The sequence below is a fragment of the Glarea lozoyensis genome (genome assembly GCF_000409485.1).
Source record: "Glarea lozoyensis ATCC 20868 chromosome Unknown GLAREA10, whole genome shotgun sequence".
Taxonomy (NCBI): Eukaryota; Fungi; Ascomycota; class Leotiomycetes; order Helotiales; family Helotiaceae; genus Glarea; species Glarea lozoyensis.
This window is the reverse complement of record NW_007360984.1, coordinates 1820092-1837680: the sequence shown is the minus strand read 5'-3', so window position 1 is coordinate 1837680 and position 17589 is coordinate 1820092. Positions and strand designations below refer to the sequence as shown.

General features: G+C 47.4%; 5 protein-coding genes across 5 annotated transcripts; 2 read left to right on the top strand and 3 right to left on the bottom strand.

Annotated features, from left to right (window-relative positions):
• Window positions 1-307: 307 nt before the first annotated feature.
• Window positions 308-2498, bottom strand: GLAREA_05615 (uncharacterized protein; the record flags this gene model as incomplete). The annotated part of the gene is made up of 4 exons (XM_008078904.1): window positions 308-316; window positions 844-1070; window positions 1188-1742; window positions 1802-2498. The coding sequence occupies 4 exons, from the start codon at window positions 2496-2498 to the stop codon at window positions 308-310; spliced, it is 1488 nt and encodes a 495-aa protein (XP_008077095.1).
• Window positions 2499-3348: 850 nt separating this feature from the next.
• On the top strand, window positions 3349-4773 carry GLAREA_05614 (uncharacterized protein; the record flags this gene model as incomplete). The annotated part of the gene is made up of 1 exon (XM_008078903.1): window positions 3349-4773. The coding sequence occupies one exon, from the start codon at window positions 3349-3351 to the stop codon at window positions 4771-4773; it is 1425 nt and encodes a 474-aa protein (XP_008077094.1).
• Window positions 4774-5578: 805 nt separating this feature from the next.
• GLAREA_05613 (putative iron transferase) lies at window positions 5579-7005 on the bottom strand (the record flags this gene model as incomplete). The annotated part of the gene is made up of 4 exons (XM_008078902.1): window positions 5579-6089; window positions 6156-6501; window positions 6628-6733; window positions 6850-7005. The coding sequence occupies 4 exons, from the start codon at window positions 7003-7005 to the stop codon at window positions 5579-5581; spliced, it is 1119 nt and encodes a 372-aa protein (XP_008077093.1).
• Window positions 7006-8986: 1981 nt separating this feature from the next.
• GLAREA_05612 (PP2C-like protein) lies at window positions 8987-13888 on the top strand (the record flags this gene model as incomplete). The annotated part of the gene is made up of 8 exons (XM_008078901.1): window positions 8987-9340; window positions 9391-9885; window positions 9932-10152; window positions 10199-10362; window positions 10415-10628; window positions 10681-11096; window positions 11451-11597; window positions 12021-13888. The coding sequence occupies 8 exons, from the start codon at window positions 8987-8989 to the stop codon at window positions 13886-13888; spliced, it is 3879 nt and encodes a 1292-aa protein (XP_008077092.1).
• Window positions 13889-15339: 1451 nt separating this feature from the next.
• On the bottom strand, window positions 15340-16769 carry GLAREA_05611 (uncharacterized protein; the record flags this gene model as incomplete). The annotated part of the gene is made up of 10 exons (XM_008078900.1): window positions 15340-15405; window positions 15452-15517; window positions 15569-15651; window positions 15732-15782; window positions 15840-15902; window positions 15971-16045; window positions 16136-16207; window positions 16263-16321; window positions 16483-16515; window positions 16567-16769. The coding sequence occupies 10 exons, from the start codon at window positions 16767-16769 to the stop codon at window positions 15340-15342; spliced, it is 771 nt and encodes a 256-aa protein (XP_008077091.1).
• Window positions 16770-17589: the final 820 nt, after the last annotated feature.

The window sequence follows — 17589 nt, the reverse complement described above, 5'->3', positions numbered from 1 at the left end:
TCAAGTGATTAAGACGAGAGGAAACAGGCGCGAATAAATGTAACACGGATGTAGAGGCTATTATCACACTCCGTCTGCAAAAGTGTAGCTATGGTGGTAGTGAAATATGGTGGGGTAGATTGGCGGGGTTCATTGATGATGACTTTACTACGTAAACATCTATGAATGATCCCGCAACACCACTACCATTGTTCTAGACTACAGGTAATGAACAAGATTAGTTAGAAATCACATTCGTGACACCATACAGTAATTAGATGTTTGACCACATAGAAGGACTAGGTGCAGAAATTAATCGTGGATGTACTCAGATACCCTGTGTACAAATTAGATGGTGTGATCAATTTAGCGAGGTCAAAAGGGGCTGCTCGAGTTCAATACAAACCGTCTAGAGGTTTGAGGTTGGGAGATTTTACGTTAGTTTCGCAGAGTTAGGTAAAATCCGAAAGCTAGATTATAGATAGATTAAAGAACAATTTTGGTTTAAGACCTAGAAATCTTGGAAGTGCTGTAATGGTTTTACTGTACCGATGAACAAGCATAGACTGATCGAAATCCTAAGTACTTAGACATATGTAAGCTCGACGAAACTAGAGTATTCAGAAATTTGCTCGCTGGTCGAAATGCCAGCCTCCCTCGAGCAAATGGTCCAAAGGGTGAAGGCTTGTCTGCGGTATCTTTATCATTTTCAATGGCCGTCATCGCCCGAAGTAGGAGCTTGGTATGATACCATTACCCGTGCCACAGAATCTTCCCGTATAGACAGTCTCTCACTGATCTCATATATACTCAACTATGCGCCTTGTTGAACAACGGTAAAATCATATCATCTGTAGCACTTACTTCGGCAGGTGAGCGACGAATCCTAAGCGTCTCCTGCAGCGACTTAACTTTCGGACCGATTTTGCTCTTCGTTTCTGGGCCAATATTCGTGAATAGTAGAAAGGTGATGAGAATCCCAATCGGGGTCGTTATGGCAAAGAACAACCAAAACTTCGGCTCGCCAACAGCATAATCCCCACCGATAGAGAACACGCTAGCGATGAATCCGAGACGTAGAAATACAGTCGCTAGCGTCGTCAATCGGCCAACAGACGAAGACTGTTCGTTAGCTGTACGTATCGCACTCAATCAAGCTGCCTGAGTCCAAATCGAAGCCATGCGATCCACGTCCCTTCTCAGCGAACTGAACCGAGCTTCCACAAGATTCCACTCATCTGTTTCCCAGTCATCGACTATGCTAGATCTTCCCCCTCCGCCAGGTCGGACTTCAAGTACTTTCAAATTTCGCAGCAGAAATATCAAAACGTATTCCAGATCGGCTTTCAACTGAACGAGATCCTGGAAAAGCCATGTTTGCCAGAGGACACTTCCTTCGTCGCCATTGACCTGCTTATGATGATTGTTGAGGATATACCGCATTCTGTCTACATAACCAATCCAGAAAGATAGCGTGAGACGCCGTATGATAGAGGTACAGCTTGTCGGATCATCCGTCACTGGGTGGTGGCCCTTAGAATATGCGTATAATGTTTCCTCATATATGGACCGCATGCTAGGTGATCGTTTGGGAATATGCCAGGTGTCTATATCTTCCGATAGATCCTTATTAGCTGTTAAGCTCGGGTATTGCATGCCGAAGCCTGTGGCTGGGTCGCCCTCAGCTATGTTGATTTGGCGTTGCTCACGCTTGTCACCATGACGAATTTCATCCCCTAGGGGAGGATCAACAATTACCACGGCTGTTAATATATTGTGAGCTTAATGGACCTTCAGCCGAAAAATCAATAAAATAACACACCTGTCCAGTCCCCATTTCTATACTCCTTGCTCCAAAACGAAATGACGTTCCACATTTCTCCAAAGCAGCCAGATAGATCTGTATCATTATCTTTGACGCCTTTCAGAATATATCGTCTAACGTGAGAGTTTGCTCGATACAGTAGGCCACCACCGTCGAGTTTCTGGTCTTTGACTGTCATGTAATGCATCTGAGGAGATTGCAGTACAAAGTAACCTCTAGAAGGCTGGCCTAAAATGAGTCCTTTACCTGCCGATCCGGTTTTTATTGGGCACGAGTAGTGAGCCGCGAAAAATCGCGGGTGGATTTTTAACCGGCTTCCCAATATCTCTACATAATTTCTTGGAAGGTCTTCCAGAATTATCATACGACGAAGAGGCTGGTACACACCAGACGATATTGTACCTTGAGGGAGGCTGTTGTTCGGTTCAGCATCCAGGTATTGTTGCAAAGCCGATGAGGAGCAAAATGGAGTTATACAAACATTTCCGTCGTTCAGAAAGTGGAGTGCTGCTGCTCGTCCTTTCTCGGGAAAAGCACCTTCTTGTTGGCGCTGGTTACTTGCAAAACTCGTAAACTCAAGCGTTCTTGTATTGTTGATCAATGCCCGATACGCCAACCTCGCGGGGTCCTTGCTATCGTCGAAATGAGGTTCCTCAGCTGACTGAGTAGCAATACTGGCACCGTAGTGGGCCATGTTTGTCAAGTCTAGACTCTAGAGCATGCAGTTTTATAAATGATTGTACGATTTGATTAAAGAGCCTGCCTTCTGGCATGGATAATTGCGTATCTGAAACTCAGAGCTTGAGGTGGCACGTATGAAAGACTTACTCGATATAATCGGGAAGGATTTGTTCAAACCTGCGCCAGTAAGGGGGGACGAATGATATCTGAGGATGTTGCATTATGCATGGCTGCAAGGCAGACAGAGTTGCATTTGAGTTTCGCGTCACCTAAAACACACTCATATGATGGAAGTGATGTCCTTGAGAAGAAGTTCCTAATAGATAGAATTACAGTCATGACATCAAAATTTTAAAGAGATCAGGTTGGTACATACACAGATTCGTGAGCTTTCAGCGGTCAGCAAAAAGCTTCAGAAACATTTTCATCTCATGCAGAAAATCACAAGAAATTGCGGCAAAGATAATGTGTTCTAGCAAGATGCCAGTGATAGGTAATTTCAGCGGAATATCTGGGAAGGACGCAAAGTATACGAAGGTTAAGAGAGTAGGTGGAAGTAGTTACTTGTAGGGTGGACCTATGAGTTTCGGTAGCTAGCATGTGATGCGTTTTCTCTTCGAAATCGTCTCTAGTCAAAGGGCAAAACGGTGTAGACTCAGAAGGGGTACAATAGGGAAAGACCAAATGCTCTCAATCAGCCTATTTCAAATGTCAATTGGAAGAAAATTGAGTACAATATTCGGATTAGAAACGCATGCGAATGTTAGCACCACGATAAGAATTATTAGCGAGGCTGAATAGGAACACCTCAACAGCAACGTCAGAGCTTCCCAACTTGCAACACTTCAGTCGAGTAAGCAGATATGGCAGATCCATTGTATGAACTGTTAATTCCTTATTTCGAGAAAGACACTACCCGTCAACCACCAAATTACAAAGATCCGAGCACGAATACATATCTCTCGCGTCTCACCACGCTTCCTCTCAGCTCCCTTACAACCACGGAACCACAATCCCTTTCGCAAACGACACACTCACTCTTGATTTCTCTCCAAGCGCTCTCCAAACGATCGCACAAATCTGTAATAGAATCTGCCACACATCTATCTACATTACGAACCACCCTACCGACTCTCGCACAATCTACAGCCTCTCTGCGAGATGCGCTTCCCAAGCTCGACGATGCCGCAATTACCTTCAGCGAAACCTACAATCTGCGCGCAGAAAACACAAATCCCCTATTAGACAGGCGGCGGAAAGCTCTACTGCTCTCTCGGAATATAGACCGTCTCTCAGACGTACTCGACCTCCCAACCCTCCTTTCGACTGCGATATCTTCCTCCTCAAATACTGCTGCGTCTACGAATTTAAATACTAGTAACTCAAATACGACCTTGAATTATGCCTCAGCTTTAGACCTCAATGCACACATCAAACGTCTTCATGGCTTATACCCGACCTCGCCGCTCATCACGAGTGTCAGTCTCCAAGCCGAAACCGCGATGCAGGATATGTGTACGAATCTAATCGCCAGTCTACGAGGAAACAGTCTCAAGCTAGCAAGTGCTATGCGAACAATAAGCTGGCTACGAAGAGTAGCGCCTGAGTTAGACCCTATACCAACGAACACCTCCCTCAACACCAATTCCATATCATCAGGTTCGGGAACCACCAGAGAAGGCGCCCTGGGCTCTCTCTTCCTCGTCTGCCGCCTCGCAAACCTCCAACAAATGCTCTCAGCACTCTCCCCCCTCCGCGATCTCGCAGACCAGGAAACCGCCAAACTAGCTACCCAACCATACACCAGCAGCAAAGAGAAAAGTAAATGGGAAGGCGGACAACAGACGGAACGCTATCTTAAAAAATACATTGAGATCTTCCGGGAGCAATCGTTCGCTATAGTCAGCATGTATCGCTCCATCTTCCCACCCCCAGCCATCACGCCGGAAGGCGTGAAATCATTCGTGCCTCAAACGAATGTCGATCCGCTTCTGCCTTTACCGAGCGCCCTCGGCACGTTCCCGCAGAAGTTGGTGGGCATGTTGGAAGATACGTTAAGGGAGTATCTACCTAACGTGCGCGATCGGAGTTCGAGGGATAGTTTGTTAACGCAGGTTCTATATTGTGCGGGTAGTTTGGGCAGGTTGGGCGGGGATTTCAGTCTGATACTTGCGTTTTTGGGGGACGGGGATGAGGACGAGGAGGATGACGAGTGGGTGGAGGTCATTAGGAAACATAGGGTGCTGGCTGGGAGGTTGGAGTTGATGGTTGGGGCGAGGGAGGGATGAGGGTACTTTCGAACTTGATGGCTCAACTGCAATCGTTCAGTTGAGAACGGCGAAGAGTACACCAGAGCTGGCCAATTGTGTCAGTGCAATTAACAACGCTGTACTCAACCGGATGTCTACGATCTAAACAAACGTTGTATTGCAACGTTTTATCTACCAATTGCGTCGGTGCAATTACCAACACTGTACCCTCCCAGATATCTACGACGTAGAGAATGTCCTTGTTACGGATGTACAAGATACAACGTTTTGTGGCTCGAGGAGATGTCATATGTGGTCGACGATTAGATGTTGGGCTTCGGAGATGATGAGGAGTTGCGACACGAGAAGATGTGCTGGAGTCGGTCGATGTGGAGGTATACGGAGGGACGACACTAGATGAGGGACGAAAGTTCGGGTCTAGACATCTCACAGATCTATGTATGGTGGGATCCGAAGCTTGCAGCTTCATTCCCCAGATCCATGATGAAGAGTCGAGTGTACATACCTGAAAAATCTACGGAGTCTGAATTACGAATCTATAACTTCAGGGCCGAGCTTAACGATGAAGATGCGGAGTGTATATATCTCAGAAGATCATCGGCTAGCTGTGTGATAATTCTATCCAAAGACAGCATCATCACAACGAAAAAATGCTTGGTGCAAAGCTACTCGAGATAAGATCTGATTGTAAAGATTGTACTTGCATTAAATCATTATATTGTACCAAAATCCGCACTACGGCACGCTGGGCTCTCTAGTATGATGAAGACCATACTATCTCTACACACATTCTTCAATATTCTTCAATCTTCAAATCAGCACCTCAAGAAATCTCCCTCACCAAAACTGGCGCCACAGTAACCTCCGTCTTCCCCTCCTCCTTCACCAAAACTCCACTCCCATTCCCACTCCCCTCACTCACACTCGCAACCTCACTTTCTACGCTACCCTTTTTCTTCAAAAACGGCAAGTGCCCCCTCGTCTCCCGAAACCTGAGCACGATAAACCCCAAAATCACCGCAATCCAATACACATTATACGAAATCACACTGCCATACGTCGCGCTATTCGTCCATCCAAACAGCGCATTGAAGATGCCCCAACCGCCGCCGCCGTTCAGCTCGGGATTGCCGTAGTTGATATGCCACACGCTCTGGTCGATATCGTAGGAACCTGGCCCGGCGCCGATTTCAGCGGCGTCCCCGCCGACAACGTTGTTCCAGGTTTGCGCTTGGATGTACCAGATTGCTTTTGAGAAGAGGCCGGCGGCGACGAGGTAGAGGAGGCAGGTTGAGACGACGAGGAAGAGTTGGAGGCGAGAGGTTGCGCCGCCTCTGGGGTGGTGTTAGCAGGATATCGGGGAGTGGGAATTGAGATTTGGTAAAGGCGAGGGAACGTACTTGTATAAAACATAACCAGCTGCACAGCCAGCTAATAACCCGCAAACCACAGGTAAAGGCACTGCCGCAGCCGGACTACTAAAACTCACACCCGCAATAAAAATAATCGCCTCCAGCCCCTCCCTTAGTACCGTAATAAACGGCAACATAAACATCGCGTACTTTTCGCACCATCTCTTAAACACCGCCCAGCGTCCGCTATGTCCTGCGGTAACGGGCTTAGACTCGAGCGCCGTGGCCAGCTTGACGCGCCATTTGTCCTGCATCTTCGAGATGCGGAGGAGGGCGGCGCCGAGGATGCTGATGATGAGCGAGGCGAGGAGCGAGAAGCTGGCTTCCCAGTAGTCTCCAAGAAGTTAGCATATGAATAATTGTATGTTTAAGAGAAAAGAGAAGTGTCTGAGGATGAAACTCTTTGGCAGCCAATTAGAGTAGGAGCTTAGGAGGGAGAACAAAGGAGAAAGTCGCATACATTCCGAGGTCGACCATTTGTTTTTGCCGATGGTGTAGAAGGCGCCGATGAGACCGGCGCCGATTATGAGGCAGAGGAGGAGGCCGAGGAGTGTTCCGTACCAGACCTGGGTGGTGTTAGTTTTGGGTTTGGGATGGAGGAATGGGTGAGATTTTGGGGCCTTGAAATGGTGAAGGACAGATGAAGTGCATGATACTAGAGTGAGTTATGATGGGTACGTACTTGTCTAACGAGTTTCTTGTAGACTGCTTGGTCGGCGGATGGACCTGAGAGGGTTTGTTTGAGGAATGCGAGGAGCACGGAGCAGATTACTGCTACTTCTAGAGTCTCCCGGAAGACGATGAAGAAGACGGGGACGGCGAAGACGTCTTTTGCCATTTTGGGTGGTGGTGGTGTTGACAAAATGGGATAGTTGAGAAGAAGTTAATGTGAACTTGGGAAGATGAGATGAGTTCGACCCGCGGATGGTCTTGATGTGAGTGTAGAGACGAGTTCGACCAGCGACTATGAGAAGTCTGGTTGAAATTGACTGTTCTTGAAATCGAGCTCGAGATTGAAGGAAGTTGCCGTCCGGAAGTGTGATCAGATATGATAATGCAGTACGATCTGATTAGACGGCAAGTAACCGGGATGCTAGTCTCTAGGTTCTCTTTTTTTGGGCGTCGTGAAATAGCCGAAAGTCAGGCAATTATTCTATGACCAGACGCTACGTGTCAGACAAGTAGGATGGCGGTTCTACGCCGAAGACCGGAAGTGGTCGATGTGAAGGGTGAGTTGTGGAACGATGTCGTTCGAGGGACGGGAAGTGAGGAATGATCTGGGGAGGTAGATCCCGAGGTTTGAACTGGCAATTAAATTGGTGCTGAGATCATCCAGCTTAAGGCAAGACTTACACAAATCTAACTCGACTCGATCAAAGCATAAGCAAACCTCGAAATTCACATCACACCAAACTCTCCCTCTCCCCTCCCATTCATATTCCTCGGCACAGAAAAAAAGGCGCATTTGCTGCACCTAAGCGAACCCACGCACAATCCAGGCCAATCTACGGATCTGATAAGACAAGGATCTAATGGTTCTGATCCGGGTATTTCCCACCCTAACCACTGCCGTCCAATGACAAGGCCAAAGAGGATCTGATAATTTGAAAAAGTAAAAAGGCGGATCCACTTGGGGAGAAATGGATTTTTGCACAAGCTCTGCGAAGCGGGGGGTTTCATTGCTTGTCGGCTGTAAGCTTGGGGATCGTGACTTGGCGGAGGGGAGAGTGGGTTTGTTGTGCTTTTGTCGGTGAGGAAGATGGAGGAGTGGGAGATGTTACGAGTGTACCATTTGTCTGGTTGCTACTTACTTCCAATATCCTGATTTCTGGATTCTGGATTGGAAATAACGAACTCTCAATTGGCATTTGATAGCCTACTGTCGAACACCGATTGATACCCTTCGAGGGAACTTACAGCGGAAAGGATCCTTCCGCTCAACAGATGGATGGTCAAGTACTACCGACCCGCCACCCTGTTTGCTCCACCTATCTTACCTGTCAAAACGATCACCCTCGACTCACTTTTTGGCCGCTTTCTCCCGTCCACCTAGGTTTAGATGCCGTCTAGAGACTACGTCTAGGCAAGAATCGTACGAATACGGGAATAACGCTGTTCTTCGTCCTAATATTAGTCTTTCCGGTCTGTTTTACTTCTCAAAGCGCTTCGTCTCTAAACCCAATCCCGCCCTTTACGAGATATACAACGGTCACATAATCGTTCCATCCATACCCCCACCATTACCTGATCACCAGCAAGAATCAAACTTCTTCCCATCGAGGTATTCCACGGTTCACAGCTCACTTCCACCACTCGATTTAAAAAAAAGCACTTTCCCAAGTAAGTTCAAAATCCGTGGACCACCCCAACCCGCGATCATCTGCACCAGTCTGCGAGACAAAGTTCTAGTCCGCCAAATCAAAAGCGTCCAGCCATTCTCACCACGGCTAATTCGCCAACTGATGACGGCTCGAGCTGCAGAAGACTTGATGGATACGGGATCCCCTGCAATCAGATCATCTAATCTGTATCCCCTGCCGTCTCTCCACATCACATCTTTTTCTTCCAGCTCTCTCCCGTCTTCAAGTTATCAATTACTCGACGCCACTGCTGATTGAGTCCTGCAGACCCTCCCCTCTCTCTCACTTCCCGTCCGGGCCTCGGTGATCGCCAAGCTGTGGGCAACGCTTGAAGCGGTGATCTAGGAATTGCTGTCAACCACTTCCTCGGAACAGACCCATATTCAATCTTTGTCGTCTCTGTTTCAACTTGCTAAATCACAACTACGACAGTTTACGAACTATTTCGTGAGCCTCAACATGGCTATCTCACTTTCATACTTCCCCATCCTATCAGTCCTGCTTCTCGCATGCGGTCGACTCGCAGAAGCAGGTACTGTCGTCTATGATTTCAACATTGGCTGGGTACGAGCAAACCCGGATGGTCAACATGAGAGACCTGTTATTGGCGTTAATGGAAAATGGCCTCCTCCTGTAATGGAAGCTACGAAGGGCGATCGGGTCATTGTTAATGTCGAAAACTCATTGGGAAATCAGAGCACGACACTTCATTTCCATGGGTTATTTCAGAATGGCACGACGTATATGGATGGGCCAGGCCAAGTTACTCAGTGCGATATTGCCAGTGGACAGAAAGTTACCTATAACTTTACAGTAAGTAGATTGACCAATATTGAAGTTGACCAGAAGCTAATAATTTACAGGTTGAGCAGTCTGGTACTTACTGGTATCACTCCCACGACAAGGGTCAATATCCTGACGGAATCCGAGCACCTTTCATTATCCACGACCCTGAATTCCCATATCAAGATCAGGTTGACGAAGAAGTCACTGTCTCAGTCTCCGATTGGTATCACGATGAGATGACACCCTTAATTGCAAAGTTCATCTACAAAGGAAATCCAACTGGTGCCGAGCCTGTTCCAAATTCCGCTTTAATCAACGATACCATGAACTTTACCTTAGCTGTCCAGCCCGGCAAGACTTACCTGTTTCACATGGTCAATGTTGGTGCTTTTGCGGGCCAGTATATTTGGTTCGAAGGCCATAATATGACGATTGTTGAGGTTGATGGCGTTCATACCGATCAGGCCGAGGCGCAGATGATTTACCTTTCTGCTGCTCAAAGATGTAGTTTCTTGCTCACTACCAAGAATGAGACTACGGCCAATTATGCATTTGTTGCTAGCATGGATACAGTAAGCGGTCTTGAATTTTTGTGTGACAAGCACTTACATGAAGTAGAGCCTGTTCGACGTCCTGCCTGATGACTTGCAGTGGAATTCGACTGGTCATCTCGTCTATAACAAGGACCTACCGTTGCCAGAAGCTGCTGAAGTAGCGGAACTTGACGAGTTTGACGACTTCACACTTGTTCCATACGATCATTTGCCGCTTTACCCAGAACCCGACCAAACTGTGACACTTGATGTTATTATGGATAACCTTGGAGACGGAAGACCATAGTGGGTAGTTCCCCTTTCATCATGTGAATTTACTAAGAAAGTATAGTGCATTTTTCAATAATATCAGTTACGTCGCCCCAAAAGTACCTACAATATATACGGTCATGTCGACTGGCGAGGATGCCTCTAATCCAGCCGTATACGGAGAGTACTCTCATCCTTTTGTTCTTGAAAAGGACCAGATCATTGATATTGTCGTGAACAACTTGGGTGCGTACCTAGTCTTCAACCCGAGCCATAGTTTAACCTAACATCATGCCAGATAGTGGAAAACACCCCTTCCATCTTCACGGCCACAACTTCCAAACACTAGTCCGAACCGCAGACGAAGCAGGTGTATTCGATGCTACCAACACATCTCAAACAGTCTATCCAGCGATCCCAATGAGACGAGACACACTTGTTCTTCACCCCGATGGGAACCTAGTCATCAGATTCAAAGCCAACAATCCTGGTGTTTGGCTCTTCCACTGCCAGTAAGTTTACCAATCCATCCTCGTCACTCGGGTCCCCTAACCAGAAATCTAGCATCGAATGGCATATGGACCAAGGTTTAATAGCCACCTTCATCGAAGCTCCTCTCGAAATGCAAAAATCTCTAGTCATCCCCGACGACCACCAAGCTCTCTGCAGAGCCAAAAACACTCCTATGCTCGGAAATGCGGCCGGTAACACCAAAGACTTATTCGATCTCTCCGGTCAGACCCATCCTCCTAACCCCTTGCCAGCGGGATTCACAACAAAAGGGATTGTAGCTATGACATTTAGTGTATTAGCAGCGCTCCTGGGTTTAGCTGCTATTGCGTGGTATGGTTTGGCGGATATGGGCGAAGCTAGTAGAGTTGAGGAGGAGAGAAGGATCGCGAGGATGGCGACCGATGAGACGACTACGGTAGGAACGGCGAATGAGAGGTCTGAGTCTGAGGGGAGTGTGAGGAAGGTCGGTTAGTGATTGATACCCTGTGGTTTTTGAATGTTTTAATATGTGGATGGTTGGGTGAGAGCGTAGATATATGGTGTAAACATAATATCTAGTGATTTTTGCGAATGATTAATTAATAAGTTCTTACCACTTGCTAGATACTATGATATGAGTGTTTATAAAGTGATCTCGATCCTAAATTGTTAATACGTATCGTGTACTTCGTATGACGTCTTGCTCAATCCCAGATGTGAATGTAGTAAGAGACTTTTGCAGAGTGGAACTATAGCTCAACTTATATAGAAGTATAATTATATTGAAACTCAAAAATAGCAGACTAAGCTCACGATTATTGTAATACTAAAATAACGACTAGGAGGACAAGTGAAGAAATCCACCAAAACGCAGTGGCTCGGCCCGAACACTTGGCACCCAATTGGTCCTCGGGCTCGGCATTCAGTTTTCCCCAACTTTCGTACCGTACACGTACGTCCAACATTTCGCGATCCCCTCGTTGTATTCCGTATTTACAATCACTCGTTCATTACCTCTATTAATCACTATCCATTCCGGCTTCGTCTGTATATAGTCCTTCTTCGAGCCTGGTTTTGTACATATCCGAAACTGCGAGTTGGAAATATTACATCTTTGCGCTCCGCATCTTTCTGCCGACGATTGAAACCTAGGATCGAGACGTTGACGAATTGTTCGGTGCTTGTTGAGGAGGGTTTGGTGTTGATGGCAAGGCTCGTGTCTGTGCGAGGTATTCCAATTGGCTTTGTGCGGGCTTCGCTGCTGCTGGGTTGAATATCGTGGTAGTGACGAGGTTGCTGTGATGGCTGGGAATAGGGTTACCAGGAAAGGCGCTTGGTCGCTGGGGGATAGCTATGGTAGGTGATCAAGATGGAGGGGATGGAGAAGTAGTATGCTGATAGTTGGGCTACAGAGTTTATTGCTTCGTTTGTATCCAGGTCTGGACAACACCAAGATCACCATCGTCATTCTACGCTTGGCGGAAGGAGAGAGTGTGCGACGGCATTACCTATACAAGCTTCAAGGGCGACTCGACTTCAGAGCAGCAATGCAATACGTACAGTAGCTGGCTCTGCTCATCCATCATACAACCACAACCCTAGAACCCAACGTCGGTACTTCCACGACTACTTTGTAACCAACCTCCCATCCTCCTCTCTCCACCCAGACTCTCGTACAGCAGCAGGACCTCACCACAAACTCCCACGCTCAGAATCGACTCCTCATACTCCCGGCCGTGGATCCTCTCCAGCAGCTGCACCTCCCATGTTTGGGCCCTCCCGCGATCTCACAGTTGTACGAATTCCATTACGTAGCGCAAAACACCATTTCGGAGTCTCGCTCTCACGTGGTACACGACCCTACAACGAAGATACATACCAAGCTGGCACATTAGAAATTCCCGCATTTGCAAAACGAGCGCCTATAAGTTTAAGTCGGTCGGGGAAGAAACCGGGGGCGACTAGTGCTGATAGTGCTAGTGGTGATCCGCAGGTTTTCTTCTTTGGGGTTTATGATGGACATGGAGGGAATGAGTGTAGTGACTTTTTGAAGGAGAGGCTGCATGATTATGTGGAAAAGACGGCGGGGTTGTTTGAATTGGGAAGTAGTCTGAAGAAGGGAAAGGGGAAGAGTGAAGATGGAGAAGTTGTAGCAACTCAGAATTCGGGCCAGGGGAAAGAGAGTCTTCGAAACATGGAAATGAAGGGAAAGGATGAAGTGGGTGAAGCGATCAATTTGCCGATACGTGAAGGAGGTGGAGCGTACAAGCAACCTAAAAAAGGACCAGCAATTGAGAGCGAAGAGCCTGAGCCTATTGAGGCCAATAAGCCTAAGGTTATTGAGCTTGAGAAATCATTGATCCACCAGTGGAAGGAAACAGTTGGTGGATATTTTCGACGGTTCAAACCTGCCTATTTTTCTCTTCCCAACACTTCAGATGGTTCTCCCGCGCCTGACCCCGAGGTCTCGATCGAGTCCGTCTTGATGTACGCCTTTCTCAAAGCAGATCTAGATTTCATCTCAGCTCAAGCTCGTAAGCCTGACCCCGATTCACACAGCGACTCTCCGCTCAACAACGACGATATCCTCGGAAAACCAGCCTTTCGAGCATCAGCAAATGATCGCATCGGTGGCCCAACCAGATTCATCGGCGGCTCAACAGCATCAATAGCTCTCATCTCCACCCCAACACCAACACCCTTCTGGCACCCAGCATCCCCTTCCACCTTGGTCGTCGCGCACGTAGGAGACACCCGTATCCTCCTCTGCGAAACCGCAACCGGCCTCGCCAAACCCGTCACCACAAACCACCACCCCTCCTCCCCTATCGAAAGCACCCGTCTGCGTCGCTACGCCGCGACCTTCGTCACTGACTCCTTTGGCGAAGAACGCATGTCCGGACTCGCTAACACGCGCGCTTTTGGCGACATGCGCTCGAAACGCATCGGCGTCTCCGCGGAACCCGAACTCCGCCGCGTCGAGCTCGCGCCGGCGGAATACTCGTTCATCGTCCTGGTCAGCGATGGCATCTCGGGCACCTTAAGTGATCAGGAGATTGTGGATGTGGTCAAGGAGGCGAGGACGCCGGAGCAGGGGGCTAGGGATGTGGTTGCGTATGCGACGGAGGTTAGCACTGAGGGGGATAATGCGACGTGTCTGGTTGTGCGGCTGGGTGGGTGGGAGAGGAGAAATGAGGGCGGCATGGGCAGCTTGGGGACGAAGGAGGTGAGGGATTTTAGGAGGGGGGAGGCGGAGGATCCGAGGAGAGGGAGGACGTAGTGGAGATTGGAAATTGATATTTGTTAAACCTGACCTCCTCACAAACTTCGACGTAGTGATGTTACTACGGCAATTGATACCTGGTGAGACGTAAATAAAACCTTCATAACTAAAACCTACCTAGGTACTCATCCCGAGACTGACGACATCTGTCTACACATCAAAACACAATATACCAACATGAATTCAACAAGATACCCCGTTCTGATGCGTTCCTTACAGCTGTAAAACCACACGTACCCGGATTCGGTTCCTGGTTTTGGGACTGGAAGGTGAGATGGGGTCTAGGCTACTTCACACTTGTCGAGGGGTTTGGATATAGGTGTGTGGTGTAGGTGATTATTTCTCGCTCGTATGTCCTACTTCCTGTTTCTGAAGGTGATGGTAAGGGTATTTGGTGAAAAGTGTACGTGGAGCTGAGATTGAGTGGTGACTCTTTTTATTGAAGGTGTTTAAGTATAGGTTTTATACTTCTGGGGCTTTGAGATGGGGTTGTGCAAGATTCTGAGCTATTTCGGGTTTGATGAATTGGTTTGTGGAGAGTGTTTGTATTTTAAGCATAGGCGTGAGGATGGAGTAGTCAGTAATGCTTTTATACTCTCGTTGGAGATTTTTGCCTTATTCTAGCAGGGGTAGGAGAAAGCTGTGTGAGGTGTGAAAGGAGATACAAAGATATTAGCGAAGTTTCTTCGTTATGGACTTTGGTGTTGAGAAGGGGAAAGGGGTTTAGGGGTTAATAAAATTGTTGTGGGGAAGGGTTTTTGAATGTTTGTTATGCGGTTAAATATAAAGTAAGGGGGAGTAAGAGGGTGATTTTGTGAGGTTGTATCGCATTATAGGATGGGTTATAGATTGATTTGGGACAAGGTCTGGAGGCGAGTTTTTTGCTGGATCCTGAGATGAGATGACGATAGGAAGAGAGGCTTGACAGCAGGCGAGGAGACCTGTACTGCTTATTTTAATCTCCGGTTTTTGCATTAGGTTTGAATATATCTGAGAGGTGTCTGGTTCAGGTATATAGCAATCGACACATTCTGCTGCTAAAGACACTATAAGCAAGAAAACACTTTACTCCGGAACTTTTTAACATTAATACTGGGGCACGTAGATCTGTCATCGGCATCTCTATTCGACGTAGGACGATCGAGGATGAGTCTTGATTTGGTTTGTGTCAGAAGGAGGAGGCTGTCAAGAAAATATTAGGAGGTTCGTAAGTATGGAAAGATAGGCAATGTAATCACAGCTGATGCTGATGAGTTTCAAACACGACCCTTGGACTGGAACAAATCTGAAAAGCCTTTTCTAAATCTAGTAAGACCAATTTGAACTTCAAACCCGTCTACCTCATTCCAGCCCAAATCTACTAACCAACGCCCCTATCTAATATACCCATTTTATCTTCAAGATCGCGACAACAGCTTCACTATACTGCAACGAGATTCCTACTTCGTTTAAGCGGCTGCCAACAAAGCATCAAGTCCCCCAGCCGGTTGAGCACTCGCAGCCGGCGCTTTAGCCTGCAAACTATCAGCCAATATACTTGTTCACAAGACAACTACTTACACCACCAGCTGCAGCACCAGCACCAGTCAATTCTCCAAGAAGCGCGTCTAGTCCATTTGCTCCTGCCTATTTCCAGTTAGCAAGACTATCTCTTATGGTTCACCGTTTAAAACTCACAGCAGCAGCAGGCGTAGCTTCCACCGCAGGCGCTTCACTAGCAGCTGGTTTTTTGGGGGTTGTGGCTGTTGGTGCTTCTGCTCCTGGTTACAATGTTAGCTGGGTTGTTTCTTACGGTTCAATATAATGCTAGTGTGAGGTCAAAGTAGCAGGAAACACTTACCAGCAGCACTTTTCTTAGCTCCAGCTCCTTTACCTGATGCTGCTGCCGCTCCTGGGATGTGTTAGTACTTGCTCAATAGTGAGGGCAGAAGCAAGAAAGGAGACGTACCACTTGCGGCGGCCGCTCCAGGTGGATTTTTCTTGGGTGCTTTGCCTGATGCTGCTGCGGCTCCTATATAATGTCAGTACTTACTTTGTTTTCTCAACGTCGACAATAAACACAAAATAGAGGAAACGTACCACTCGCCGCTGCTGCTCCTGGTGGGTTCTTTGGTGCTTTCCCTGATGCTGCTGCAGCGCCCGCCGCTGGTAGGCCTGATTTTGTTACTAACTTTCTTCACGGTCTTCACAGGATGGTGCTGTTTGCTTGGGTGATAACGGTCTTGCGTGGAATGGGGAGCTTACCTGTTGCAGCAGCAGCTCCTGCTTTTGATGCCTTCGCGGGTTTGCCAGTTGCGGCTGCAGCTCCGGCGGCGCCTGTTACTGTTAGCAAGAATATTTTGTCAAATGGATTTGCGGAGTAAAGTCTTACCTGTAGGTTTTGCTGCTCCGGCCTTTGCTGGTTTGTCTGGTGTTGCACCTGTTGGCGCGCTATTATGTGATGTCAGTGGATGTGTATTTCTCAAGGAAGAGTTGGTGGGTGAAGGGAGAGTTTGTTGTGTGGTTTGAAAATATTCATGTGCTTCTGTGGCAAGCGATGCCAACTGATATGTAGGAAATCGGATATTGAGGTGTAACAAAGATCAACTTACGCAGCTCCAGCAACCGCCTTCTGAGTAGTCGTACTATTTCCTTTATCAGCACGTTCTTTTGTCTTTCCCCATAAATGAACCTACGCGACATCCTCCTCATCTTCATCCTCATCCTCATCATCTTCAGCGTCCGCACGTCTCAGTCTCGCCAACACAGGTGCTGGAACTCCCATTGGGTGTGGATTTCTTCTCATTAAATCATTTCTGTTGTCAAGTTCGTAAGGTGCTGCATATGCCGTAAGAGCGAACGCGGCCAGCGCTAGAGAGGAAAATGTATATGAACGCATGTTTGTGGTTTTTGGGAAGAAGTGTAAGTGAAAAAACGAGTAGTATATGGTTAAAGCAGATAAATTCGAAATTGGATGAGAACAAAGAGAAATAGAACGTCAAGTTCAGAATACAGAAAGAAGAAATGAATGTCCTCGCAAACATCCAGAGCCACCTCGAATGCTTATACCAACTCAACACACAGACACTTCGCAAATTCTAGACCAAACCATATATCCAGGTCGAAACCTGGAGTACATCGAAACCATCTGAAATGCGATAAACGTCGTACTTGATAGTGGTTAAGCTTTGATGGTGAAACATGGGGTGTCAAACAAGGTGTTGGCTTTGAAACATCGGAACAGAACGTGGTGAAGCGACTGGCTGTAAGCGTGTTGCACGATTCGAGGCTTCGGGAGATACCCAGTGCTAGCTCGGGGAATGGAAAGTTTGTTTTTCTTCCGGAAGATTGCCAGAGGTTTAAACTTTACAGGTGTTTCGACTTGAGATCCATAGCTTTCCGGTCGTGGCTGGAGGTTGCCAAAGTCTCGCTTAGGATCATTAAGCGAGTCTCAGAGGTCAAAGAGGTGATAATGATTTGGCCATTCCCCAACTGCGTACTGACTGGTATTTCGTTGTTCAAGTTTTCAGTAGCAATTACTAGTAGCAAACTCTAGATCTTCAGTTAAATCACAGTCGCTACATTCTGAGTATTTAGGTACTGATTGGCGATCTGTTGCCTCGCTAAAGCAACTGCTACCCCTTAAAGCAGGTAGCAAGTCTTCCAACTGTCTTCCTTTTTTATTTTCCTCGGACCAAGGAGCATAGAGTAATGCATAT